Below are 27,465 nucleotides of genomic sequence, written 5' to 3'. Positions count from 1 at the left end.
CCAGAGCATTCCATGCGTAGGAATCGCGGTGGAAAGAGAATGCCTGAATTCCCTCTTGGCTGGGTGTGAGCCAGAGCTCTGAACGAACGAACGATGTCAGGGCTTGACTGGTGCTTTTGGGCGGCGGGAACGCACGCCGTCACTCATGTGCGCAGAGGCGCGGCCCGTACCTCCGCCTGCTGTCCGCTAGTCGGCGCTGTATTTCTGCTGTAGTTCGAGACGACGATATCGATGAGGCACCAAGGAGTCGGCGTGCAGCGGGAGAGGATTCGTTGGCGCGCGCTAGCAGAGTGGTGCTTCGCCGACCCCGCCTTGCTGGAGCGAGACTTGGTCGCAGATAGATGCGTGAAGGCCACCAACACGTTCTTCTACGAGCCCTTGCGAATAGTGTTTTCCGTTTGCATTTTAGATTTCGTGTCTTTTGAATCGTAAAACGACGTTTGCGAGTGTAAAATTTCCGTACTCAATATGAGCACCGTACACTGGTGTGTGATCGCCTCTTTGCTTCACGAGGTGGCAAGATGCCACACAAACGCGTCTTCGCGAAACAGTTTGTCTCCTTTCCGTTCTAGCAATCCAGAATCCGCGGAACGTACTGATGTAGGATAGACAGCGACGAAGGTAGTGCTCTAACTCTTTCTTTCCGCAGACAACTTCCTGACTCTCCGCGTAGACTGAACTTGGGAGACTGTGGCGGAGCGGTTTTCAGCTGACGCTGCGCACGCAGCAGGGAAATCCAGCTGTGTTGCACGACTGCGCAGAAAGGCCCAGGGCAACTCTTTCCAACACTACACTCTTCCTCAACGTCTGTTACGGCGCGCCCGAGTTCCTTGTGGGGGCGTGTGAAGGGATGTTGACTGCATTTCCGTGGTTTGGCGACCGTCGGCGCTCCTCGATGGCCTCTGCGCCATTTACAGTTTACCTCGCACTCGCTCTTTGCCCTCTGCGAGATGCAGAGACGCGCTCACGAAGCTTTATTCTCTACATCGACTCATACCCTCCTGACCCTTCTGTTCGCCTGCCCTTATCACCTACTGACAACGGGAAACGCTCATTCCACATCCTGGCCGTCTCACCATGCACACACATTTGGAAATACCCACACGATACCCTTCGTAAGCACCGCCTCACGACGCCTGCAGGCAGTCACACGTCGAGTCCTCGTTCTACCAGCTGCGGAATGAGGACTTTGTTTCTTCTTGCACTGATGATGACGTAGAACGTCTGAGAGGCGGGTCCACCACAGGTACCGTACCCTCGCTGCCGTCGGTGTTCACAAGGGAACGCGCTTAACCTTCCATTTCCAGGTTCATCAGGCTTTTTCTCTCACTCTATACGCGCCTTCTAAAACGGCCTTAGTCTCGCACACGATGTTCCCCCCCAGCGGAGAGCAGTCAGCCCAACCCGATTTACATACACAGCGAGCTCCGGGTGTCTTTTAAGCGGCACACTGGTTGTCTGGCTGTGCGGTCTGCGAAACTTCTTCGCATTCGTTTCCTCGGAAAATGCACGTACAACGTTCTTTGCTTTCTTTCGCATACCCTAGTCGCCCTCTCTGCGTATTTGCGTAGCGGCTTTTCCATGTGTGAACTGGGGACGCGCGTACGCGAGTTTTGCCGTCGCGTGTAGTTGACCGGGGCTCGCGCTGGCTGATCTGTGTTGAACCGAGCCAACCACACAAGCCTTTTCACCTTGTTAGCCCGTCGAATATCGTCGTGTGGGCCCTCCTGCATCCACAACACCGAGGATACCAGCTCAGACGTGCCTATACATTCCGCGTGCAGCAGAGAAAACGCTACTATGTGTTCTGCGCTTGAGGCACTTTTCTCCGTACAGACGCGGACGGGCGCTGGCGGTCATTTCACCAGCGCGTCGAGCCTCGACACAATTTCTTACCGCATGTTTCGCAGTTTCCTTTGTCAAAAAACAAACCTGTATCCTCCGTGTCTCCTTTCATCACCGCGCGCACCTGGAAGAGAACTCGGCTTTCTCCAGGTTTGGCCGCTAATAAGCGAATGAGTTTTGTTCGGCGGGACGCCGTCTGCGTTTCCACCCCTCTCTGTTTCACGTGTATCTTCAACACAGCCTTCTCTCTTTGTTTTCTCCGTATTAAATGAGGAGGAAGTCTGTACGGTTCGCTCGTTTTCTGTCTAGGTGTAAAAACCTTGCTTTTCCATGGCTTTTCCGTAGTTCCGCAACTTCGACTCGAAGCTCGTCCTCGCGTGCAGCTCCCTCCTCTTTCAAAAGTCTCCAATTCAACCGGGCAGCGAGCCGCAGTTATCTGAGCTTCCGTCTAGCTTTCTTAATCGCCTTCTTCACCTGAATTCTTCCGGTGAGGCGTGCGAATGTTCACCGACTCACGGATGGCCGCGATCGCCGCTGTTGCGTGCGTGTGTACGATAAGCGCGCGCGTTGGAATCCAAATATCCATTTCGTATACCTTGGTGTGCGCAGCCGGGTAATATATATAACGTATACTTTGCGCTCCATGTGCCTACACACGTCTGGAAGTCTCTGAACCTACCAGTTGTTCCCGTTAATTTGCGGATTCTCGATCCCGCTCGGGCACTCACCCTGGGGCTCCAGTGCCTGCCGTCTCTTGTCTTCTGTCCGAAGTTCGCTTTTTATCATCTTCTGGCATCTTCTCCGCACTAAAGCGGATAAATCCACAGTTCACATCGGTTTTTTTTGTTTACGGCGTGGTCGTACTTCTGTCTGCCCCAAAGATTCGTTCGCCGCTTGCCTCCGGGGAGCTCGAAGAGTTCCCACCGACCCTCGTGTCTGTATCCGGGAGAGAAAGGTGGCGCCTGCGAATTAGCAGGGGTCCCCGCCAATAGTCCAACTCTCCACTTTCTTCCCTGTCTGCACGAGCGAACTTCAAGACTTTCAGTCCTCTCCTCTCGGCTTTGTTCTTCGCCTTCGAGAGGGTTCGCCGGACAGAGGCGCATCTTGCAAGAAGGAAGACAGCCCCTGGCTCCTGTGTTCAAGCGCGGCCTCGAATTTTTTCTCATCAGAGCTCTTTGTGACGAACGACTCTCCAAAGGAAGCGACATTCGAGAGGACGACTTTGTTCTGCTGCAGCTCCCTGCGTGGATTTTCTTTTTAGGTCGCCCGCAGCGGCAGGATCGAGTGCAGCGGGGATTCCACTCGCCCCTGCCGTGTTTTCTTCTGGAACGAGCGTATCATTTCCTTCGTGCCCGTCTCTGAGAGGAGTTCATCACGTCGAGGGCGACCTCAGCTGCCTCTGTCGTCGGGAAGACGGCCTGGCTCGTGTTTGGACTCTCTGGTCGGCGGACGCGTTTCTTCGCTCTTATGCGTCTCGCCCTTCAGCGAGTGACGTGTGGGCGTCGTCTTGCTTGCTTTCTGTCTCATCGCTTCGTCTGCGCGCTTGTTCCATACCGCGCGGGTCATGGGTGCCTAGGGCGCCCCAAGGCAGGAGGATCGCCTGCAGTTTCTCGAGGGAACTCTCTCGGAAATCGCTTGTTCTCTGAGACACCATGGAGCAGTGGAATCGCAAATGGCGGGTAGGCCTTTTTCCTCTCTTTCGCAAAACTAGAGGGTGCCCACCCGGGCACGCATTCGCGAGCAGAAACCCGCAGCAGTTGCCTGGCGGAAGTTCCATAGCGCCGCCTGTTGATAGGAAGGTGATATGTGGTGCGAAACCGCGTTTTTGTCGAGTGTGCCCAGTGACGTGGCGCGCTAAGAAGGGAGAGGCAACGCCGCTATCGACTGGTGTCCTCCCCGTGCTGCCTCACTGTCTCTCCTATCGTTTTGCCTCTCTCTCTCTCTCTTATGCGCATTCGCTCTTCCGCGTGTTCCCAGTTTGCGTCCTTTTCTTCCTCTGCTCGGTAGTCACCAGCCTGTAGTCTAGTTCCCCTGTCGCACTTACGTCTCCATTACGTCTCGCCCCCGTCTTCGCGTGTGCCTCCGCCTTGCTCCGAAGCGCGGAAGCACTCCGCGGTACGCTCTCCTGTGGCGTTTTTTCGTGCGCTTCCCTGGCCTTTCTTCCCCTACAGACTAAACGGCTTTTTAGTTTTAGTTTATCGGTCTCTAAACTAGGCCTGTATTCTTTAGCTGTAGAAATCAAACTTTCTTCGCCCCCCGAGTCCCTTTCGTCTGCCGCGTGCGGCTCCGCAGACCCTCTGGTGTTGGTCGAACGTCTACGTCGGCTGGAAAGTCTCTCAGGCGCGCGCGCGGGCGCTGCCTCAAGAGGAACAGGCGCAGTTCTGGGCGCAGCGCCATGAGCACTTCGCCAACGTCATCTGGGAAAACATCAAAGAACTGCGAGGTGAGATCGCCTGCAGGGAAAACCGCACTGAAAAACGCCGAGAAAGAGCTCCACAGACGCACTCTTCCCTGCGCGAATGCGGACGCCTGCCTCACTGGACAGCTGCCTGTAACCGTGTAGTGCTTATGTATATATATATATATATATATATATATATATATATATATATATATATATATACATACATACATACATACATACGTGTAAGCATGTATGTGTGTACGTATGTATGTATCCCTGTGTGTATGCGTGTGTGTGGAGGGGTATCGATCTCCGTATTGCATAGATGTCTGATGGCTCTTTGAGGGCGACACCGTTTCTTCGCGGCGTGGCTTGGCTGTGATGAGCTTGGCGACGTCGTCGATGCTCGCGCATGCAAGTCTTCTGGGCTCTCTTTGAACGCCAGTCTTCGGTTGGACACCCGCTTTGCTGCGCAAGGGTGGACAAAAAGCAATATCGAGCTGCGGCTTTTCTTTGTTTCCAGGATGGTGGGTGAAAGTCGGTCAGTTCATGAGCACACGGAGCGACTTGCTCCCGCAGCAGTACATACACCACTTGGTGAAGCTCCAAGACATGATGCCTACGTCCGACTTCGCCTCGATAAAGAAGACTATCACCTCCGAGCTCGGTACGAACAACAAGTCAAGGGCTACAGTTTTCGATGTTAAAGCAGTTTTCTGGAGGTGTTGAGCGTCCGCCGATCCACTTAAACTTGAAGAAACGTGCATTTCTCTCCAACGCGAGATGCGAGCCTCACCTAGCCTGACCACAGAGAGGTCGGGGGCGAGGGTCCCAGTGCGATGCACTTCTGCATACCTGAAGATGCGCACATGCAAGGCGGCGTCCTCCTTTCGCCCTGCCGTCGCCTTGGGTGGCTGACTGAGCGACGAGGCCACCCCCCCCCCCCCCCCCCCCCCCGCGCTCGAAAGGGCTTGCCACGTTTTACCTGACCCCGTTTGTTCTTCGCTGTTTGCCGCCAGGATGTGCCGACGCGATCTTTGAGCGAATCGAACCCGAGGCCCTCGCGTCCGCCTCCATCGGTCAAGTGCACCGCGCGTGGCTGAAGGACGGGTCGCCTGTTGTCGTGAAAGTGCAGCACGCCGATGTCGAGACGCTGTTGAGCCACGACATGCAAAATCTGCGACAGCTCTCCTGGGGTGAGACTACGGAAAAAAAAACGTTTCTGGAGCGTTTCCTTGTCTCTTGCTTTGTGTTGTTCTCTCGCCGTTGAAATACGCTTCCCTTCTGTCTTTCCTGCGTCTCTCCACTCTTCGCGTGTTAGTCTCATTCCTGGCCTCTCGCACACACAGCAGACAACAACTGAAGTCAGACTCCCTGTTGCACTTACTAATGGGGGATTTTTCTCGCACGCGCCGAGCCTTTCTTCTCCTTGCCCTGCTGCCTCTCAGTTTCTCCGTTCCTGGTTCTGCGGAGTTGACTTTCTTTGCAGCCTTTGGCCTGTTGGAGTCTGGATTGAACTTCGCGCCGATTCTCGAAGAATGGCAGAAGGCGGCGGCGAAGGAACTCGATTTCCGCTACGAGCTTGCGCATCAGCTGCGCGCCTACGAGGGCGTCAGGGTGAGTCTTTTGTGAACAGAACATGCCAATGAAGCAAACAAACAGAGCCTTGTGAATCGCGCGCTACCTTAGCTCGGCTTGCTTTCGCTGTCACACTCGCTGCCTTTTTTCCTGTCTTTACCGTGCACTTCATCGCCAAGGTCCGTCCCTGTCTATGTACAAATGTCTAGGAATGCATCGAGGCGCATGTGTTTTGTAAACGAGATCGAATGGCGACCTTGCGTTTGAATCACGGCACGGCAATGCTCCGGGGGCGTAGCCTCGTGAATGCGGATACTCACATCTTGATTCGCTCCTCATGCCTACACACGTTCATATACATATATATGTAAATATATACGTTTATATAGATATATAAATATATTTGGTTATAAGCGTGCATGCAGACCCGACCGTATGTTCTGCATGGACTAGCGGAGGAGCGTCGCAGGAAGTACGGCCAGGTTCGATTGGGATGAGTTTTCTGCTGCACGCCAATATACCCGAACCGCTTTTTTTTTGTTGCAGGGTTGTGACAGCTTTCGCGGCAGCCTGTTCCTGCTTCGTGTAGCTTGAATTCCCCCCCCCCGCCCCCTCCTGTGCATTTTTTCAGCGATCAGGAATCGGAGTAAAGATCCCGAAGCCGTATCCGGAGTTCACTTCGAAGAAAGTGTTGGTGATGGAATTCGTGAACGGGTTCAAAATCACAGACACTGAAAAGCTCGACGTACGCCAGGTTTCCTCTCTTATTTCTCCACCCGGCTACTCCGCGCGGCCGTCTCGCTTGCACGCCGGTGACCGTGTAGACATGTACTAGAAATACGCACAAGTATATATTCCTAAATATATATTTATATACCTACATCTATATGTATGTCTCTATCTCTTTCTTCGTGTCTATCCGTATCAATCTACATGTCTGTATCTCTACATAACTTTACATCTATATCTATCTCCATCTATAGGTATATCTTTTATCTCTGTCTCTATCCATATTGCTCTCTCTGTCTCTATCTCTCTATCTCTATGTATCTATATGTATCTGTGAAGAGACTGGTATTCGACTCGAGCTAGGTAAATGCGCAGGCGCGGACGCGCGTCTGGCTCTGCCTTTTCAGCAGGCATGCCGCGTGTATCGCGGAGAACGGATGCCCACTGTTTCGCTTCGACTGCGGGTTTCGCGCGACTACGCGGGGACCGTAAATATGAGGAAATTCCTATTTAATACAGTATTTGGGCAGCCAGCTTCGTGGCACATTCGGTGGTGTACACGCACATAAGTGTAGGTTTGGTTCCCACATTGCCCACGACTCTCCGTCTGCGCGCGACCCGTCCACGGAACGAGACGGCCGCTGCGCATGGGTGCCTCCCTCTCTCGCAGCACTACCAGGTTGACCGACGCGAGCTGATGTTCAAGCTCTGCGACAGCTTCGCGTACCAGATTCACATCGACGGGCTCTTCAACGGCGACCCGCACCCGGGCAACATTCTCGTGGAGGTCAACGAAGAGACGGGCGAGGCGACGCCAATCATCCTCGACTGGGGGCTCGTCAAGGAGTTCGACTCCAAGGGACAGCTCGCCTTCTCCAAGTTGGTGAGGTGCCGCAGGGAATCGACGTTCACAGAGCGTGAACAGCAAAGGAGTTCTCTGGACGCGTGGCGGTGCAGTCTCTCAACAAAAAGAAGAGACGACAGACGACAGCTTCACGGTAGAGACTGAGTCGCAGAGCCTGCTCGCGCAGCTCTCGCGGCGGACGCCGTGTCGCGCCTGCCGGCGACGCGACTGCGGAATTCGCGGCGGGAAGCTGTGTTGGCGTTTTCACCGCGTGCGCTTCGCGTTCTCCTTTTTCCTTGCGTCTCTTCGCGGGCTGGGAGTAAGGCATTCAAAGGCACGGACGCAAACCCGAGACCGCAGCTGTCTTTGGTGTTGACTGCTTTCTCGGCTCCCGGAATCAAGCGCGTGCAGCGCGGAGGTATTCGCCGGTCGGCTCACCGCGTTCGCGGTTTCAGGGTGTGTATTTTCCTTTTTTCTTGCTTTTTTAGGTCTACGCGGTGGCGTCGATGAACGTCATGGGGCTGATGGAGGCGTTCGAGGATATGGGCTTCAAGTTCAAGGAAGGCGCGGGCGCGGTCATCGACCCCGAGATCTACATGGACGCGCTGCGCATTGCCCTGAGGGTGAGCAGAGTCAAGCTTCGCTCGTCTCTTTCGCTCGCACCTTTATTTTTCGCGTGCATGCGTACGCGGTTACATCGATGAACGTGCCTGGGGGACGCCTTCGACGACGCGCGCTTCCCGTGCAGGCCATCAGATTCACGTCTGGCATGTCAGTAAATATGTATATATATGTATCCATAAATATATTTACTCATACATATATATCCCTATATATATGCTTATATGTGTATATATCTACATAAATATATCCATATATATGTGTATATATATGTATATATGTGTGTGGTTACTGTATATGTGCGTATGCTCTGTAGACATAGGGGGTGTTGTGGAATCCTGCGTGCCACCCCACGCGCTTCTTGTTTCGTGAGTCGATTTTCTTATCCGCATCTCCGCTTGCGTCGGTGCAGCCTCCTTGCGCTGTCATGGAAGTTTGGCGACCTCCTGTTCTTCTAAGCGGGCCTGTCTTCGCGTCTGCCCGACTTTGAACGCCTTCTGTGCCCTGCCAGCAGTCGAGCCAAGTTTCTTTGTGGACTTTCTTCTCGTCTGGCGTTCAGGACGGCGAGGTGGAGAAAGACAAAACGGACGCGCTGAAGCAGTCGGCGGGTCAGACGCTCGGCGCTGCTCAGAAGGCGGGCTTGACTCGGAAGAAAATCCAAGAGAGTGAGACACTGAGACTTACCACCATTTAGACAGTCTGGAGTGGAGTCCGCAGCCCGACGCGTCTCTGTCAGCTGTGTCTGGAGAGTGTGGACTACGAGCAGGGCGCTCGTTCAGATCTGGAGCGCCTGTCTGTGTTTATCGATCCGAGTTCTCTTGCGCTTTGTTCACGCCCACCACGTTCAGAGCGGTTCGCGTCGGTTTCGTCGGCTTTCGCCGATTTCTTGCTGCTTCGCCAGCGCGTGTCTCTGTGTGGCTGTTTTTGGTTTTAGAGAATCCCTTGGAGGACTGGCCAAAGGACATCATTTTCTTTGTCCGCGTCGCGTCGATGCTCCACGGGCTCTGCGTCCAGCTGAATGTGAATCTGCCATTTCTCCAAATCATGGTTAAGCGCGCGCAGGAGTGCCTCTTCGAGCGCTACGTCCCGCCCTCGCCTCTCGTCTACGTTCAGCTGCTTGGGAAACCGTATCGAAAGCCGCACTCGTACGGAAACCGCGAAGACAAGCCGTGCTAAGCATGCCTCTCGATTCGCAAGGCACGGGAGACTTGCGATTCTGCAGCTGCTTCCACCGGCCTCAGAAGCGTTCTCTCCGTGCACTGGTCTCTCAGACTACCCCTTCTGCAAGGATTCCTCACACCAATTCAAGACGTGTGGACGCACACGCGAATTCACTGTAATTCACTGGTTCAGAAATCCACAGATTCACGAAGCCGCGTGCGCAGCGCACTCCCTTCTCTCAGTGGACGCGCAAGTGCCTGTGTCTTTTTTGTCGATGTGTCCTTCCTTTGCAGGCAGCTGGAAGTTCGCGTCCACCGACTTCTTCGTGGGCTGTTCAACCGGGGCCTGCTGCTCGGCTGTCAAGTCGCGGTGATCAAGGAGGGGGCGCTGCTCGTAGACGCGTGCATCGGGAAGATGGGCCCTGTCGACGCGCGACCGGTCACCTCCGACAGTCTGTTCTGCGGCTTCTGCGTCTCAAAAGGTGCGTCGCAGGCGCGCGACGGCCCCCTTCTCGCCTGCTGTCTTGCACGGGCTCTTCCGCCCCTGGGGCGACACGACATTGCCCTCGTCGACTCGCGTGCCCTGTGGCAAAGAGCCGAAGAAGCGAAGGCGATTAAGTCTCCTTCTTGTGCCTCAGCTGCTGGGTCCCCGCTTCTTCTCGGCGTGCGCGGCGAAACCTGTCTCTCCCTCAGAGGGCCCTCCGTCTGTGACCGCGCGGGGCTGGTTTCGCGTCTGCGCTCAGGCGCACTGCTGTCGCGGATTCGACTCGGGAAATTTCCGTTTTCCTCTGTGTGTGTGGATTCTGTTTCTTTTCTGGGTGTCTCTGGTGCGCGCCTCTTCGCGCAGGCCTGTTGACGACGGCGCTGCTGAAGCTGGTCAGCGACGGCGAGGTGCAGCTGGATGACCTCGTCTCGAATTGGTGGGACGGCTTCATTCGCTACGGGAAGAAGAACATCACGATTCGCGAGTTGCTGTCGCACCGCGCGGGCCTGCACCGCGCGCTGCCTGTCGACCTGACGCTGTCGAAGCTGACCAACTACGAGACGATGGTGCGGCTGATTGAGGACGCGCCGCCGGCGACCGATTCGGGCGTCGAGGGCCGATACGCGTACCTGACTTACGGCTGGGCGGTGAGCGAGCTGGTCGCCTCAGTGGCCTGCATCCCCGTGGAGACCTTCGTCAAAGAGAAACTTCTGAGGCCCTACGACCTCGAAAACTGCATCTTCCTGCCTCTCCCGGAAGAAGAGACGCAGCCCGCCGCCGCCGCGAGCGACGGCGCGAAAGGGACGACGACGGACGCAGCCCGGCTGCCGAAGGACGTGCGTCCCGAGGGGGCGGAGACGCAGAAAGACCGCCCTGCCGCGTCGTCCGCATCGGCGTCCGACGCGTCTTCGCCGCTTGTCGGTCCCTCGCCGTTTGCGTCTTTCGCTCCGCCGTCTTCCGCGTCGAGCTCCGCGGCGCATTCGCAGCGAGCGAGCGTCGAGGAGCCCAGGGTCAAAGACGCAGCGACCCGCGTCCTCTCTGCCTCGGCGCTCTCTGCCCTCTCGTCCTTCACCAGGACCCTCGCAGACGGGAAACAAATTCTGACTGAGAAGCTCGGGCACCGGTTTCTTCACTCGCGCCGCGGCGAGGCCTCCGCGGCCTGCTCGGCCTTGAAGGGCGACGCCGCGGCCGAGCTGCGGAGCGACTCCGACGACGGCGAGAAGAAAAACAGCGTACCCGAAGAGGCGACGGACAGCCACCGCGACGCCGAGACGGCGCCGCGCGCGCCGGAGGCGGCCGCGGAACGTGCGGGAGAGGGTGCGGCGGGGAGGAGACCGAGCGAAGACCTCGGCGGGGCGACGAAAGGGACTGAAACAGAGAGCCAGGGCGGGGACCAAGAGGCCCGAGATGCGCGGGTGAGCGAGGAGACAAGCACACTACACAACTCACAGGCGGATGCGGTGACCAACAAGCGAGAAGAAGACGGAGAGAAGACGCGTGCGTATGTCGACAGCGAATCTTCTCTCCATCCTTCGGAAGACACGAAAAACAGTTCTCGCGTGAACCTGCACATCGCGCGCGACACTGCGGGTGTGAGCCTGACAGGCCCCGGCGCGCTGGAGCCACTCACCCCGCCGCCGGTCGTCTCGCCGTTGAGCCCGCCCTCGAGTGAATTCGGCGAAAGAGGGCGGCAGGAACGGCTCGATGGACAAGACAGCGGACCCAGCGACCAGGCGGGTGAGCATACACGGCTGTCAAGCGCTTCTGAGACGGCTGCGGGGGAGCAGAAAACGCGCGAAGGCCCCACGGGGGACGCTGGCGAGCGGCAGCCTTCGTGCACTGCCTCCCGATGCGCGAACGACACGAGAGACGGCGATGGCCGCGCGGAAGGAAGCGCCGACGTCGCTGCCGTGGAGGAGGCAGGAGCCCAGGGGGCTCGTGGACGAGAGGAGGGAGAGGAAGGAGCTGGACGCGGAGACAACATTTCCGTTATTCTGCATGCGCCTGACTCCCCCGACGGGCGCCCGCATAGAGGAGGCAGAAGAAGAAGCAGCTTTGTGCTCGTGGGCACTGCCGGCGATGTCTCGCTTTCCAGGGACGAAGGAGACGAGGAGGGGCGGAGCTCAGGCCAAGGCGCACAACACGCGCAGGATGTAAACGCCTTTGGGCGACATGCGCGCGAAGCCGCGGCCGGCGGCGCGGCCTCTAAAGGCTCGCACGACGCGTCACGCGCCCAGACAGAGAAGATAAAGTCCATCGAGTCGCTCGGCGAGGGCGGCGAACCCAGCGAAGGACGCGAAGACACTCTGCCGCTCGCTTCCTTCGAGGATGCCCAAGAAGAGCCGCTTGGCTTGGAGCTAGCAGAGCAGGCAGTTGACCCCAGTGACGAGGCGAGCCCGCGCGAAAGCGAGAAGCTGCGAGGCGCCAAACTCACGACTTCCTCGCAGTCTTCGAGCCCTTCGAATAGAGCACCAGGCGCAGACGCCCGCGCCTTGCCTGTTGGAGGAGAAGCCTCCTCGCCCAACTCGGCGGGCGCGCAGGAAACAGAGGCGCGCGCGCCCGCGGGCGACTCGCCCAGTGCAGGCGACGAGGGCGGTCGTTCGCCGTCCTCACCCCCCGGCGGTCCCCCCACGCCGGCGGGCTGCACCCGCCGGCGTCTCGTTCTCCTGACTCCTCCGCCTCCTCTTGGTCATCATCTTCATCTTCTTCCTCTTTCTCTTCTTCCTCTTCTACTTCAGCGTCGCCTTCTTCTGAGGAGCCTCGCGCGCGTTTTCCTGCGGAGGTGTGCCGAGTGACGGCGCAGACGCCGCTAGTTTGGCGCTTGACGTCGGCGCGGCGCCGCATTTCCTTCGGAAACGTGAGTCAGCAGGAGGTCATGGAGAAGCTCGAGGCCGCGAAGAAGTACGCGGAGGCGCAGGCGGGCGGCGAGCATCCAGAGGAGAGCAAGGACGAGGCCGCGCGGAAGCAGAAGGACTCGGCGCGGCGACGCGAGAGGCAGCGCCTGCACAGGGAGCGCGCGTTGAGGAAGCTGCGAAAGGTCCGAAACGGAAGGCGCGACGAGGACTCCGACCCCGAGGAAGAAGAGGCCGACAGAGCCGGTAGCCGGCGGACGTCGAGAGGAGGCAGCGGACTCAGGACGAACGCGCAGGCGTCGTCGGCGTCGCCGCGCGGCGCCCGGCGGGGCGCCTCGGATTCTCGCCGCGAAGGGGGGCAGAGGGCGACGGAGAGGAGCCTACATCGACGAGTAGGCGCGACGACCGGCGCCAGAGATCCAAGGACGAGGAGATGGGCCGCGGGCGCGAGAAGGCTTCGCGGCGGCAGGCTTCGCACCGGTTCTCCTCGTTGCATCGGAGGCGCCCGTCGTCGATATCGTCTGTAGCGAGTCGCGACCGGAGGCGCGAGGGGTCGGCGAGGCCTGTCGTGCGTCGCCGGAGCCTTCTGTCGCCTGCGCTGGCGCTCTCGGCGCTCTCCTCTCGCTCGGCGTCGCTTCGTGGCTCGTCGTCGGGCGTTAGCGCCTTCTCGCAGGACGAAGACGAGGACGAGGCACGCGGCGCCGGCCGACTAGACCGCGGCTCGCCGTCCGAGCCCGTGTCACCCCACGGCTGCTCGCGTGTGCTGTCTCCGTCGCCGCCGGGGCTCTCGCGCCCGCTGCGCGGCGCCGCAGCGGCGCAGGCCGGCGAGCAGCTGCCGGCGCCTGCTGCGCCGATTCCGCGAGTCTCTGCGCTCGACTTGATTCGGAAGAAGCCGCACGTGATGGATCCCCTCCTTTACGACAGCCGCCGAATCGTCTCCAAGAACGTCCCGCCGACCAACGGGCGCTTCACCGCCTACGGGCTCGCGCGGCTGTACGCCGCGATCGCCGCCGGCGAAATCCTCGACAGCGCGACGCTCGAGGCTGCGCGCACGCCGGCGACAGTCGACGGCAGCCTGGAGACGCTGCTGTTGACCGGAGGCGGCAGTCGCGTCTGGGGACTCGGCTACCAACTCTACGAGTGCACGCAGATGGAGGCGAGCCACCTCGCGGTACCTCCGCCGCCGACGCCGACGAGCCTCTGGCGCATGCGTGCAGCTCAGTCCTTCGGCCGGCGCAGCACGCTTCACGCCTCAGAGTTCGCCGCGCGGTTTCTACGGTTCCAGGAGGCGCGCAGCGGCGAAACGGAGACACCTGCAGGCGCGGCATCGACGCCGCTGTCACCCACCGCGTTCCACTCGCCTGCCGCATCCTGCCTGTACGCGCGTCCTTCGTCCTCGTCCTGCTTTGCGCGAGGCGCGACGCCGGAGCCCGCAGCCCGACTCCGGGCGACCGAGAGCCCCCGGGGGCTCGAGCGGGCCGCGTTGACCTTGGGGGCGAATTCGGCGTATAGTCGGGGCCTGGGAGTGGGCGCCGGCGCAGCAGCGGAGAGCGGGGGAGGGTTGGGCAGGCGAAGCCCGAAAGGGATTCCGTATCTCTCGACTGCGAGCGCAAACGCTGAAGGCCGCAGAGACGGCGGCACTGTCGTCGGTTTTGGCCATGGCGACTTCGGTGGCAGCATCGCCCTCTGCTTCCCGGAGTTGAAGCTGTCAATTGCGATCCTCGTGAACGACGTGCTCACAGGCCCGCAGGTCAGGTCACAGGGCAGGGGCAGACTCTCAGCGATGGGGGGGTGGACGCCTAGACATTTTGGCTCAACACGGGGCGATGAGCATTACGGTTTAGGGCCGGCGGGGGACACCGTGTAGACGGCCACGCAGTGAAGAGGAGGCGGAGAAGGAGCAGGAATGGGGACGCAGAGAGTGCGGGAATGCGAGACCTATCTCGCGTGCGTGTCTGCGTTGTTTTTCCAGGCTTCTCGAGAGATTTTGGAATTCATTCTGAGGAAGTTCGGCCTCGAGCCGCGATGGTCGACTGCCGTGGACTTCGAGGAGGTTCTCGCAAACCTCACGCCCAAGCAGGAGCCGACTCGGTGAATTCTCCAGTAAAACGTGTATGTATGTGGGCATGCGTCGTGTGGTGACAGAAGGTAGAGGCCTGTTTCTGTATGGGGGCATGCGGTGAAGTAGGGATCTCCACCTATCTTTGGCAGTTTCGCCGTATCTCTCTCGATCCAGCGTGCGTTTCACACATGATACCGCGCCGGGATGCCTCGCACCACAGTCACCACCCTCAGGGATTTATGTATAAAGATATAGACTTTTGCTAGAAAGCGAAAGAAAGTGCGTGGTCCTTCGGCTTCAGAGGTGTCGTGACACGGCCCCCTGCTGGACGCCCCCACGCGCACACAAAACAGGCTGCGCATGCAATTGTACGGATATCTTTCTCCATCGACAGAAACATTTTTTTGCGCCTCCACTGATGACCCCTTCGTGTGGACGCGCCGCAACATGCAGTGCGCTGCGCGTGCTGAGGAGTTCTGCTGAGAAGAGAGTTCGCGCGATTTCGAGTCCCTCGTGCTGTTCATGTGGCGCCCAAGCCACACTCTCGAGAAGCGCACACGGGATGTGCGTTGGCTGCTGGCATCGCAGGAGCTCACGGAGTTCCGCGGAGATCAAGTTGCAGGATCCCTCTAGCACCTGCGCACAGCCGCATTCGCGTGCGGGTTGACTCGCGAACCGCGCACCTTGGCTAGTGCGGAAATACCGTGCGTCCTGCTTCAGGGCGTCCATCGTGTATGAGTTTAGGGTGATGATGTGAAGCTCTAGGAGGAAATTTCGCAGCATTTACCATTTTCCAAATTTCAGTTTGATTGAAAAGAGTTTATTGTATTGAAGCACATGAATACTTTATCCACAATTTTTTTGCATACTATAGGAAAATGCCAAACTTCCACTCCGTCGCTCAACGCCTGTTTCACCCGGCATGCAAAGGAAAAATGTCCCTGCCCTTTCTCTCGCTGCGGCGCAGCGGCGGTGCTTCGCGGTCGGAGCGGCGAGCGCCGCCAGAGCGAGACTTAGAGTTCACCCAGGACTTGACGCTACATAACCCGGCTACCCGCAGACAGGAAGAAACTTGCAAACATTTGCGTATACTCACTCGCAGAGAATTAGAGGAATACATGCGGCAAGGAAACCCACACCAGCCGGCACGGTGCTCGCCTGCACATCACCAAAAAGGAAGCGCACACGGAAGCGCTTACGCCAGCCACACTGAGCCTGCGCGTGCCCACGCGGCTCCACTGTCAAAACGCAGATTTGACACCACACACCCCCGGAAAATACCAGGCATTTAAAGCGGAACGCGGCGCGCAAAGTCTACGGCTCTCCAAACATGCAAGTATATTTATCTATATCTATATGAATATATATATGTATTTATATATGTATATACTGCGTGTATTCCAGGCGGCACTTTCATTCGAGCTCTGCCTGCGGCGAGGAAAAAAGCCAAAACTGCATTCATGCAGAAGGGGATTCCTCAATCCATCCGCACAGCTGCCCCTACCGACACCCGGAAATCCCACGCGCCTCTGGGCACGCGCCAGCCCCCGTTCCCGACAGAGCCCGCGACTACGATCGCCTGAGTGCAAGCGTACTCACATACATATATATTCTGATACGCGCGTCAGAGTAGAGGCGTGTCTATTCTTTAACATATGCATATACCTATGCATATATATATATATATAACGCATCAGAATACAAGGGTATATGCAAATGTGTATAAACATTTACACATATATATATATATATATATATATATATATATATATATATGCATACATGTTGGCGCTCGATGCGCGTTCCTTTCAGGAGGCGACAGCGTCGTTTTCGCCGCCGTCGCCCTCACAAGATCCAGGCGACAACGAGGATGAGGACGACCGCTCCAGCCACCACGCAGTACATCTTTTTCGATTTCAGCCACATAACTCTGCGAACTTGTCGCGAGGTGGTGACGAAGACGTGCGTGCGCGAGGAGAGCGAAGAGGTCTTCTGCTCGAGCACTTCCAGCGACGCCGAGGAGGAATACAGCAGCCGCAGGTTGTCCTCCAAGAGCGCATTCAACGACGACACTCGAGCCGTCACAGCAGCGATCTGAGAAAGAGAAGACGCAGCGGGAGGCGCAGGCGGCGACTTCGCAGGTGCCAGCTCGCGCTGACTGGGCTCGGGATGAAGGAAGCGGAAAGGGAGAGAGAAAAGTGGAGACGCCGAGGAGGCGATGGAGCACGGAAGGACAGCGGAGGGGCAAACGAGATCCGTCTGCGTCGCGCCGGGCGTTTCGCGGTAGGTTTCCGCCGGCGACAGACCTGAAGGAGCTGCAGAGGCCGTGCGGCTCTCTGCGTCACTCGGCGCACCGCCGCTGGCAGGCGGCGAGTCTCCGGTCGACTCGCGAGCTTCAGCCACCGCGCGGCGACGGGCGGGCGCATGCCGCGTGTCACGCGAGGGCGGAGAAGATACGCGAGGCAGCGAAGAGGGAGAGTGCTGACTGCCAAACGAGGCATCCGAGGCGGAGGGCAGCGGCCCTTGCACGGGCGAAGCACGAGACGAGGAGAGTCGAGAGGACGGCGCAGGCGACGCAACCGAGTACAGAGAAGTCGAGAGAGGCGAAGACGCGATCTGCCTGCGGAAGCTGGACAGCAGCCGCGGCTCGGGCAGAATCAACAGAAGGTGGAGGAAGTTCTCGAAAGCCGCACGGTCCCTGAAAAAGAACAGACACGCCCACAACGGGCAAAAATCTTGAAGAAGACATCCGCGAAAAAACGCCTGGGCACACGAGGAAGGCGGGACAACACTCGACGTAAAGAGAGATAGATGGCAGACACCCGCAGCACAGGGACGACGCCCGTCGACTCGAAAGCAATATCCTCTCGTCCGCCGCTTACCGCCGCCCGTCGCCTCCGGAGCCCCTTCTCCTTCCTTGCAGACAAGTTGCCCGAGGAGAAGCTTCCTCTTCACACTGTTCTCTGTCGGGGTGGGTCGCGGGCGTGACTTGCGCTTCCCGCTGCCTGTTTCGCTCGCCTGCGGCGCCTGCGCCGCTCTCGGCATTCTCGGAAGTCGACGAAAAAGACGCCCTCCGCCCTGGCCAGGACGGAGCAGACGCCTCGCTCTCGCTGCTGTCTTCAGGCTCGCCTCCGTTGGGCGCAGCCACTCTGCTCCACCGCTTTCCAGTCAGAGCCGCGTACTCCTGGCACGCCAGCCCCATCAACTCGAAGACCACGGCAGGCGGAAGCTGGAGCGAGTCGCTGACGGCGACATACAGCTGCATCTCGGCTGGGGCAAACTGCACGCCCGCCCTCGGCGCCTCCAAGAGACAAAAGACTGCACCTTGCGTCCACCTCAGGACTTGCTGCCGCAGGCGCTCCTGTGCGCCGAGGAACTCCTCGCCCGACGAAGACGCGAGGAGACGAGCCTAAAACGACATAATCCACACGATGGGCAGCGTCCACGCGAACCCACAGCTGAACACGTGAGAAGAAGCGCCGCATGCAGTTGGCTTCTCTCAACCAGACGACGCACCGCGCTCTGCGTGAGGCGTCTGTGCCCGACTGAGATGGAGATGCGCGCGAACGGCGGCAGCTCAGACTCGCCCTACCACGGCGCGAGCTTCGTCTTCCTAAAACTCTTCACCGTCAGGGGAGGGGAGAGGGGGCGGCCTGGGGTCTGCTTGAAGCACAGCACTGTTTAGAGGCCTCGCGCAACCTCGGAAGGCAGCCACACTTCACCTAACACGCACGTTTCCGCCCGCGTTTCAAAGAATCGACGCTAGCCCCTGGCGGATTTCCGCCTCTCTGTCTTTTCGGCTGGGCCCCAGCCTCTCTCGCGCGTTTGAGGTTCTCGCTTTCTTGAGGCTGCTCCACTTACCCGATACGCCGCGGCGACGCGGCGGAGGACCGACTCGAATGCCGGCCTCTGTGCGCGCCCGACACGCCAGGCAACTGCGACTTTTTCTTCTCCCCGCGGCGTCAGAGTGAACACCGCAAAGCAACGCAGAGACGACGCGGCGAGAGGCGACTTCGGCCCCAGAGAAGGCGAACGCAGCGGTGAGCAGGAGGCTGACGAGTTGGTGCTCGACGACGCAGATGCAGAGTCCTTTGAGGAAGCAGACGACGCCGAGGCGGCGCTCTGTGAACACATCGAGCGAGTTCGCGCGAGGGCGTCGTGTCGGGAGAGAGCGGGGGAGAGGAGAGCGGAAGGCCTGAGCGAGGCCAGAGACGGGAAGCGAGGTGGTTCTCGAGGAGAAGAATCAGAAGAAACAGGAAGCGTTTTTCCGGGCTGCGGATGGCTCCCTGGGACGCCGCGGTAGCCCGGACTCGACGGGAGCGGAGCCATGGCGAAGAACCAGGCGACCAGAAATCAGCGGAGAAAACCGAATCAAAGGCGAGGGCGTGACTTCTTGAAACGCCTGGCGCGAACAGAGAGCACACGTGGACGAGAAAGAAGGAGACCCGTACCGAAAAAAAACCGGTGGAAAGAGATGCAGTAGCCGTTCGCGAGCGGTGAAAACGGACGTGGCCGTCGGCGCTCACTAGCCGCCGCAGAAGCCTCCGTCCACAGGTCGCGGCGATTGTGCCCTCATCCAACTGAATTGAGTCTCTCGGACGGAGAAAAAGAAAAACAACCGAGGAAGGCGTAGACGGAACAGAGTACGGCAGACACGGAGAGGCGTGGAAAAGCGGTTGCTCAGCGCGAGCTAAGAGACGCTCACCCGCCAACAACGGGTGTACGCGCGCCGAAGGAAGGCAGCAGAGAACTCACATTTCCTTTCTGCCGGCAAATTGCAGTCTCACAGTTTGCATACAAGAAGCCAGAGAATCGAACCAAAAAAAGGAGGAAGTGAGAGGTGAGAATGGATTGCCCAGCTGTCAGGCTTGACCGCTGACGACTGGAGACATCTGTTGCGCGGCATGCATATCTTAGAAGGGTCGTCCCTTGCGCTTCGTGATCCTTCCCTGATGCCTTGCAGAGCCGCCTCTTTTTAGAGTGAACAAAACGAGACTGTGGAGCACACCACACCGAAAGGAAGATAACTTTTCTGCTTGAAATCAGAGAGCCACAGCGCTCACGCGCGATGCCTGTACACTGAAAGGAGCTGTATACACACCCGGTGCATGCAGAGCCAGCGACATTTCATGGGAGTCGAGGAACGAATCCCGAATTCGTTCACTTTGTTCGCGTTTGCAACGCAAGGAAGATTCGCCTCCTGTCTCCAGTTTCTAATTATCGCGGCGTGTCGCTCTAAATCCCTGCGTACTTGTGTTCCGCCGGTGGAGCCGGTCGGTTCTGCTTACCGACCGCGTGTAGGAACGTGGATTCTGAAGTAGATCCCTTCTCCTCCCGGCCGTTTTTTTTTTTCGCTGTCTTTCTTCCGCAGACCGCTTCGTACGTATTTTTCACCCGTTTGCTCTCTTGGCAGACGGGACTTCTCTGCTCGCCGCCACCTCTCTTTCTACCGTCGGCGTGATTCTCCGTTGTGTGCCCCTGCTCTTCGCCGGGTTCAGCCGCTGTTCCTTTGTCTTCCGCTCTCTCTTCCCCTGTCGTTGCGGTTGAACCGTTCTTGTCGTTTCTCTCTGCCAATTCTTCTTCAGCTCCGTTCGTCAAGTCGTTCTTCATCTCGTGTAGGCGGCCGCTCTCGGGCTGTTGCGGATCTACTGCGAGGCCGCTGCTGCACTGCCCTTTTGCTCTTCTACTTTCCCGTTCTTCTGCCCATTTCTCCTTCCGGCTTCGGCTCGGCGCCTCGCGTCCTGCCTGCCGTCCTTTCACGCCTTGCGCTTCCTCTCCGTTCTCTTCAAAATGCCAAAGATTCGCACGCTCGGCAAGAATAAGAAGCCGCCTGAGGGCTGGGAGCTGCTCGAGCCGACGCTTATCGAGCTGAACAGAAAAATGCGCGAAGCGGAGATGGAACCTCACGAGGGCAAGCGCAAATGCGAGTCGAGTTGGCCGCTCTTCAAGCTGCACCACCAGCGCTCAAGATACATCTATGACTGCTACTACAAGCGCAAGGCAATCTCGAGTGCGTTGGGACTCAAGCTTTCTCTCATTCAATGGCCTATCTCTCTCGAACGGCGTCATCTTTTTCTTTCACTCCCTCCGTTTCTACAGATATATATGCATATGGGTCTTGATACACTTCCGATTGAAGGGGAGACGTCTGCGTCACCAGCAGGGTGAATTTTTTTAGGGTACAGGCGCCAAGATCACATATCTGTGAACGTACGTTTCCGTTTGCCGCCCCAATATGCACCATGTATGTATATGGTGCAAAATGTGTAATGGTAGCCTTTTCCTCGTGTTCTTGTTTCGGTTTTCTCTTCTTGCGCTGGTGTCACCGCATTTTTTGTCTTCGTATGCGGCCTTTTGCAGAGGAACTGTACGAGTATTGCCTGCGCGAGGGGTACGCAGATGCGAAGCTGATTGCAAAGTGGAAGAAGCCGGGCTACGAGAAGCTCTGCTGCCTGCGCTGCATCCAAGCGTCAGACCAGAACTTCTCCACGACCTGCATCTGCCGCGTCCCCAAAAACAGTCTGTCCGACACGCAACAGGTATGCGGTTGGCTTGCCGGCAGAACAAATTTGTCTTTGGCTTCCTTGCCCTTTTTTCGAGGGCGACTGAGGTGCGAGATCTGCCATTGAGTTGTTGCTTCACAGGCGTTAGAAGGTATCGCGAAAACACCTTTATTCCGACTCTGAGCGGAGAGATGTCTCTTTAGTGTGGACCGGGGAGAGAATGCGTCTGCGCAGAACGAGCCCGTCTCTTTTTTTCCGCGCTTCCTGTAGATATATGAACATGGAGGTCCACCCAAACCCAAACATGTATATATATTTATTGGTGTATAGTCCGCATGTGGATACATGCTCGCGTGTCACGGATCAGAGATGGATGGGTTGTGGAGAGACGCGGCTTGCCGCAATGTTGAAGATATGAGCTGTTGCAGTTGAAGGACACTGTTGAACGAATGTTTGTCGTGCACAGAACGCATGGTTCAGTAAGCAAATCTCCACTGGTGTTTTTCACGATGGAAATCAGCTCCCACACACAGATCAGTCCCCAGAATAGGCGTTTTGTTTTGTTTGTCACTTCAGAACATCCAGTGCGTCCACTGCGGCTGCCGAGGCTGCGCCAGTGGAGATTAAAACTGAAAACGCAAAGCTGCAGTCGCTCCATCGCTCCGTGGCGTTCGAGTTTCGGCGAGCGTCTGCTCATACCCCGCTCTCTTTGCGAGTGTACACACACCGGCATCCAATCAGGCGCACACCAGGCGCAGCGGACGTTTCTTTGCTGTATGCAAGGCCTCGGCGCTTCACCTTCGCGTACGGCTGCAGGAGCAGAAGTTGACTACGGAGAAACACACAAGGCCTGGCTCAACGGGACAGAAAAGGCCTGCTTCTCTGGAGATGTGGGACGGGAGGTGAGCGAGAGGGCACGCGCCACTTTTCCTGCTTTGCTTGTTCGCATTCCATCTGTATGCTGCTTGAGTCTGACCGTCTCTACTCCCGACTAGGTCGTCCGCGGTCTTCTATCACTCGAACTGTTGTCTATGTTCTCGCCTTCGTTACTCCCTGCAAGACGAGCAAGCTGTTCTCTGCTTTCCGCTGAAGGCTGCGCGACTGCGGGAGTCGAGGGTGCACGTACACTGTGATTCCGTTTTTTTTTCACTCTTGGCAGCCCGGCGTGGCTCGGGCAGCTGAAAACCGTCTCATGCTGCTACGAACTTGGTTTCTACCACGTTTGTTAATAATCTTGTCTAGAGCAACCTCTGAAAACGGCTCATGCAGGGCACGGACGGGGCCTTGCAAGCCGCCGAGTCGCCCGGCTCGGAAGCGAAGGCGAACTTCACATGTCGTGTCGCCACGCGGTGCGCAGCACATCACCACACAAGCGACTCAGCAGACGTTTTATCGAGCTGCGCTCTCTCCAGGCACGCACCCGAGCCACGGAAGCCTGCGCCGCTTACTGGCAGCCCTCTGAGGTCTTTCAGGAAGGTTTCATAGTCGCCTGGACGCGCTCTTGGGGGCCCTTATTGCAGCTGCGTTGGGGACGCCGTTTCAGCGAGGAAGCTTCCCTGCCGCCGGAAGCGTCCTCGCTGTAAAAAACTAGCGTTCTGTGTGTGTGCAAACTGGAAAACTGTATCGTCTCGCGCCACGATGAAGTAGCGCCTGCGCCCGCTGGGAGCGAAACTCCTCAGCTGTTCAGAACGTACCCAGCGCAGGAAAAAATTATTACAACGCGGAAGCGCACTCCGCAGTTGCACGCGACAGATATATTTCTCTGCTGGCACAAGGAGGCAAACATGCAGCGCGAAGAACGCGCCTGTCGGGTCGACAGGTCTGCGAAGGAAATCGAAAACGAGGACGATGCGAAAAAGCGGAGGAAAGCCGACATTAAGCGAACCAGCAGAGAAGAAGGAGCAGAAAACGCGACAGGGGTAGTGCAGGAAGAATCGGAAGCCAAAACATATACAGCGGATGCTGGCGGAGACAAGAGAGAGAAGGAGACTTAGAGACGATACAAAGCGGAAGAAACGCGAAAGCTGTCGACAAGCAGGCTCATATTCGAGCCGGAGATCACTCCCCGAAACCACACACATGCATATTTATGTATGTGTATATATATATGTATATGTGTAGTAAACGAGGATGACAATCAGGAGAGTAGCAGAGAAACGAGTCTGACGCGGAAAAAATGTCGAGCGGGTTTTACTTTCGTTTCTTCTTCCTGTGCTCAGGGCTGGCGTCAGCAGGGCCCGTGTCCTCTCTCTCTTCTTTGCGTTTTCCCACGTGGGCTCGGTCTGCTTCCTCTCTACTCTCGTGTTTCGCTTTTCTCTTTACTCCTTCGCCGCCTGCTTGTTTGTCTTTCCGCCAGTGAGCGGCCGCCGGACTTGTCTCTTCCTCTTGGTGGCTGTGGGACTTCCTTGCTCTCTCTTTCTTTTTCTTCTTCTCCCCAACTTCGCCCTCTTCATCCGCCTCGGGCTTGGACGAGGCTGCCTCTTCTTCCTCTGTCTCTCTGTCATCGTCTCTTCTCTTCTTCTTCTTTTTCTTTGACTTTTCTTCCTCCTCTCCGTCTGACTCGTCGTGACCGTCGCGCCCCGGCTCGGAGGCCTTCTCGCCAGCCGCCGCGTTGCCCTCGTCTTCATTTTCCTCTTCGTGCTTTCTCCTCTTTTTCTTCTTCCCTTCCTCGGGAGCTGCGTCTCTGTCCCTGTCCTCGTCGTGAGAGGTCTGCTTCTTCTTCGCGTTCGGAGATTCGCTGCCCTCTGCGGGTTCCTCTTCGCTACCGCGGCGTGCACCGTGTGTCTTCTTCTTTTTCTTCTCTGCTTCCTCGCTCTTCGTGCTGACCACGAGGCCGGCGTACGCCGATTCAAGGCTCCCTTCCAAGCTCACCAACTCAGCACGGGAGCCTTGCGTGTAGCTGTAAAGCAGAAACAAACACACAAAAAACAATACAACTACTAGGAGCGCGCGAAAAAGAGGAAGCCGAGCAGCCCCAGAAACTCACGACGCAGCATCCTGTGTTTCCCCTCGTCTCTCCTCCGCGCCCACAGCGATGTGCCGCCTTCTACATCCCCTCTCTGCTTCCTTTCTGGTTCGCTCCTCTTACCTCATCAACTGGAAGCAAACGAGGTCGCCTTGTTCGATGGCGGCTCCGCCTTTCTGTTGAATGAGCTTCTTCTGCTCCTAGGCGAAACAGCAGAGAGAGGAGACATTCGAGGCTTCCCGCAATGACCGCGCGCTGCTGTACGAGCGTCTGTCCCGTATCGACCCTTGGAAAAATCGAGAAAACTCGAGACCGGAAGTCGGGCGACAGATTGCAAGAAGGGGAGAGGAGGAAAGCGCGAGGGAGCGACACCGCAGCCGCCCCGCCACAAGCGCGTGAGACACCTCACGTGCTCAGACCCGCCGAGGGAGAAAAGAAGACGTGACAGCGAAACTCTCGCTCGGCTAGCAGATGGGGCTGAGGCGACAAACCGCCGCACAGCGCCGAGAGGCCGCAACAGAAGACCCAAGAAACGCGAAAAAAGGAGACTTACTTGGTCAATCTCATAGGCGCGAGAGAGTCGATGTCGCGGAACGACCGCGCTGAACAGCCCGAGCCAGAGAAGTCTCACGTGGCTGGGGCGGACGGTCTGCAGGCGACCAACTGAGAGAGACAGACAAAAATCGAAAACGCCAACAAACACAGGATGAGAGCTTGTCAGGCCTTCTGCGTGGGACAGCAGCCACGCTGTGGATGGAGGAGTAGGGGCGTCGAACGCCGCAGAGAAACGAAGCAAAACGGGCAGCTGACGATAGCTTCAGAGGAGTAAGCACGCTCGCCATGACGACTAAGAGACAGAACCAGATGAGGAATGTCGCGCGGCTTCAAGCAGTCAGACGAAGCGCAGCGAGAAGACGCACTGCTCACATCCCTCTGCATCGGTGCATCGGTCTGCGCACTCGGACGGATGAGCACGCAGAGAGGAAAAACGAGTGAGAAGCTAAGAATCCACTGAAACGCATCTCGCCGGCAGGCCCGTTCAGCCACGCGGCTGTGTAAGATGCCAAGGAAGACAACATCAAGATTCAGATACTAGGCAGAAGAGCATCTCGAAAAGCTACAGACGCGCAGAGAGACGAAGCAGATGAGCTCAGGGATTTTAGCAGGGAGAGAAAAAAGGGCCTTCCAGACGCAGCTGCATCAAAACACGTCGAGGCAGGGGAACGCGAAAAGGAAGCGACGCGCTTACTGAGCATGGCGTTAGTCTTCGGCTTGAAGACGAGGCAGTTGACTTCGATTTCGAAAAGCATCACGCCGCCGCCCGTATCGACATCGGGAATCATGTAGCCCAGCGGGCACGCGCTGCTGCCGTGGGCGCTCTTGGGTTGCAGCACACGAAAGCCGTCGACAGCCAGCCAGACGCCGTGAAATTCGGGGAGATACCTGATGAAGGGGCGAAACAAACACACAAGAACTGTCAGGGGAGCCGCCGCAAGGCGCCTGGGGAGAAGGGAGAGAGGAACGCCCCGGACAGCCCGCGCGCAACAGAAAGGGACTGGGCAGAGAGGGAACGCAGGAGCTAAACGGCACGACGGAGATGCGGGGAAGAAACGCGAGAGCGAAAAGGAGCAGAAAGGGAGAGAAGAAAAACGCGAAGTTGGAGGGGCGCGAATGAGGCTGAGGCTGGAAGCAGAAGGCCGCGCTGGCAGAAAGCAGAAACGAAGAGTGAGGCGCCTAGGATACGAAAAAAAGGACACGATGCAAACATGCGCGTAGGAGGACCGACTAACTTGAGAAGGAAGTTGAGAAGATACAGGTTGATGCCGAGCTTGGCGTTTCCCAGGTGGCGCGGAAGAAGCTGAATCATACCCCTGGAAGACATGCAGACTCATAGCCGACAAAGCGCCACGTCTTCCTCACGAAAAAGGAAAGAATCCTCGCGTCAAACACGGCTAACTCTCGACGTTTGCGCTGAAGCGCCCAGCGGACACGCCGGCGCCCCGGTGTGCGGACACCGCCAGCCAGAGAAAAAGGGCGAAAAAAAGACAGACGCCACCGAAAGAAGCGCGGCGGCGCGCGATATGTAAAGGGGATACTAGGGCGTAGGTCAGCTGCTTCACAACCAGAAACGGGCATCGAAGACGAAGACCAGAAGAAGCAGGAAAGAAAAGACTCGCGACTTGCATTCGCGTTCCACGCGTTGAACGCGTCCCTGTTGAGCCATCTATCCCTGGCAGCAACGCGCGAGGCGTCACAGCTTTGAAACGCTCTCTACCGGCGACCGTGTTCCTCTTCGCAAGCGGATAACTAGTCTATGACTCTGACCAGAAAGCAGTTCACTCCCTCAGATGCTGTAGACGAGCGGCGCCAGACTCCGCCGCTCCATTTCGCGGATTGCGTCGGCCTGAGAAGCTTTTGAGAGCGCAAGACGTCGGCGCTTACTTGGCTTTAATGACGTGGAAGACACTCCTGCGCAGGTCCGCGAGGTCTTTGAAGCTCGCCTCTGAATCGCGAGCGGTCGTCGTCTCCCCCGAAGCGCGCGGTTGGGCGCTGCGAGATGAGAAGAGGCGCTGCGACTGGCTCACGGCTGCATGCACACTGCGGAGTTGCCGCACGACTTCGCTCTGTTGAATCAAGGCGCCATCGACGCCCGTGCCGTCAGACGCAGACGAGAGTGAACAGCGCCGCAGCTGAAACAGGCACCGCGAAAGGAACTCGCCAGCCTCCGCCTCGGAGACCGGCCTCTGGGAGAGTTTCTCCCACGGGACTTGCGCCATGGTGACACCACCACGAGAGAACAAAGGCGAGGACAGAGCAGGGGCTTATCGCGTGAGGCAAGAGCTCGCCCGCGTCCGCATGCCGGCTTCGGCAAATCTACCGAGTCGCCGGCGCAGCGAGAGCTCGGCAGGAAACGAGAGCAAGACGAAGGTGAGCGCCAACAGAAGCCGGGCCTGAGATACACAAGAAGACCCTGAGACACTCCGCGGGACAGGAAGTAGACAGCCAAGCTGCCCGCCCAGACACCGACACGCTGCAGCGCCGCAACTGCTGCACAACCTCGCTGCTGAAAAACCCTAGCAGCGTAGTTCTTATCCGACCCAGGTTGGAGAAGGCAATCCCGGTGGAGGATAACGGAGCGGGTGCAAAGTGAACGACGGATTGACCGACTTGAGCTCGTCGCGGCATGCGTCAGGCGGCCCATAAACTGCAGAAGTATGGCGCCGGAACCGGGAGCGCCCTTCATCCACGCTTGATAAAGACAACAACATAGAGGCAGATGAGCTCTCAGAACTGCAAAATCAGCGCTGGATGAAGTCGAGATGGAACACGAAGACAGCATAAGCAGTCTTCGCCTGAATTACCCTGACCAGCCACGCGACAGACACCAGCAGCCCCCTGCTCGGCTGACGCGTACAGT

The 27,465-nt window shown here is 57.8% G+C and overlaps 5 protein-coding genes across 5 annotated transcripts; 3 read left to right on the top strand and 2 right to left on the bottom strand.

Annotated features, from left to right (window-relative positions):
• Positions 1-3,497: 3,497 nt before the first annotated feature.
• On the top strand, positions 3,498-12,460 carry BESB_006350 (ABC1 family protein; the record flags this gene model as incomplete). Its single annotated transcript, XM_029359390.1, has 13 exons — positions 3,498-3,524; positions 4,138-4,288; positions 4,773-4,916; positions 5,269-5,445; positions 5,739-5,866; positions 6,459-6,572; positions 7,227-7,439; positions 7,889-8,023; positions 8,581-8,686; positions 8,956-9,166; positions 9,476-9,663; positions 10,029-11,162; positions 11,271-12,460. 13 exons carry the CDS (start codon positions 3,498-3,500, stop codon positions 12,458-12,460), a joined length of 3,918 nt encoding a protein of 1,305 aa, XP_029222303.1.
• An 80-nt stretch (positions 12,461-12,540) lies between these two features.
• BESB_006340 (ABC1 family protein) lies at positions 12,541-14,612 on the top strand (the record flags this gene model as incomplete). The annotated part of the gene is made up of 3 exons (XM_029359389.1): positions 12,541-12,909; positions 13,191-14,267; positions 14,490-14,612. 3 exons carry the CDS (start codon positions 12,541-12,543, stop codon positions 14,610-14,612), a joined length of 1,569 nt encoding a protein of 522 aa, XP_029222302.1.
• A 1,812-nt stretch (positions 14,613-16,424) lies between these two features.
• On the bottom strand, positions 16,425-18,908 carry BESB_006330 (uncharacterized protein; the record flags this gene model as incomplete). The annotated part of the gene is made up of 3 exons (XM_029359388.1): positions 16,425-17,277; positions 17,462-17,988; positions 18,441-18,908. 3 exons carry the CDS (start codon positions 18,906-18,908, stop codon positions 16,425-16,427), a joined length of 1,848 nt encoding a protein of 615 aa, XP_029222301.1.
• Positions 18,909-20,369: 1,461 nt separating this feature from the next.
• On the top strand, positions 20,370-21,709 carry BESB_006320 (G10 family protein; the record flags this gene model as incomplete). The annotated part of the gene is made up of 3 exons (XM_029359387.1): positions 20,370-20,589; positions 20,940-21,118; positions 21,659-21,709. 3 exons carry the CDS (start codon positions 20,370-20,372, stop codon positions 21,707-21,709), a joined length of 450 nt encoding a protein of 149 aa, XP_029222300.1.
• A 1,563-nt stretch (positions 21,710-23,272) lies between these two features.
• Positions 23,273-26,824, bottom strand: BESB_006310 (DNA-directed RNA polymerase I RPA43; the record flags this gene model as incomplete). The annotated part of the gene is made up of 6 exons (XM_029359386.1): positions 23,273-23,981; positions 24,171-24,247; positions 24,601-24,710; positions 25,297-25,490; positions 25,838-25,918; positions 26,490-26,824. 6 exons carry the CDS (start codon positions 26,822-26,824, stop codon positions 23,273-23,275), a joined length of 1,506 nt encoding a protein of 501 aa, XP_029222299.1.
• Positions 26,825-27,465: the final 641 nt, after the last annotated feature.

Source organism: Besnoitia besnoiti, chromosome I (genome assembly GCF_002563875.1).
Source record: "Besnoitia besnoiti strain Bb-Ger1 chromosome I, whole genome shotgun sequence".
Taxonomy (NCBI): Eukaryota; Apicomplexa; class Conoidasida; order Eucoccidiorida; family Sarcocystidae; genus Besnoitia; species Besnoitia besnoiti.
Note: the sequence above shows the minus strand (reverse complement) of the source record. Positions and strands in the feature narration are given on the sequence as shown.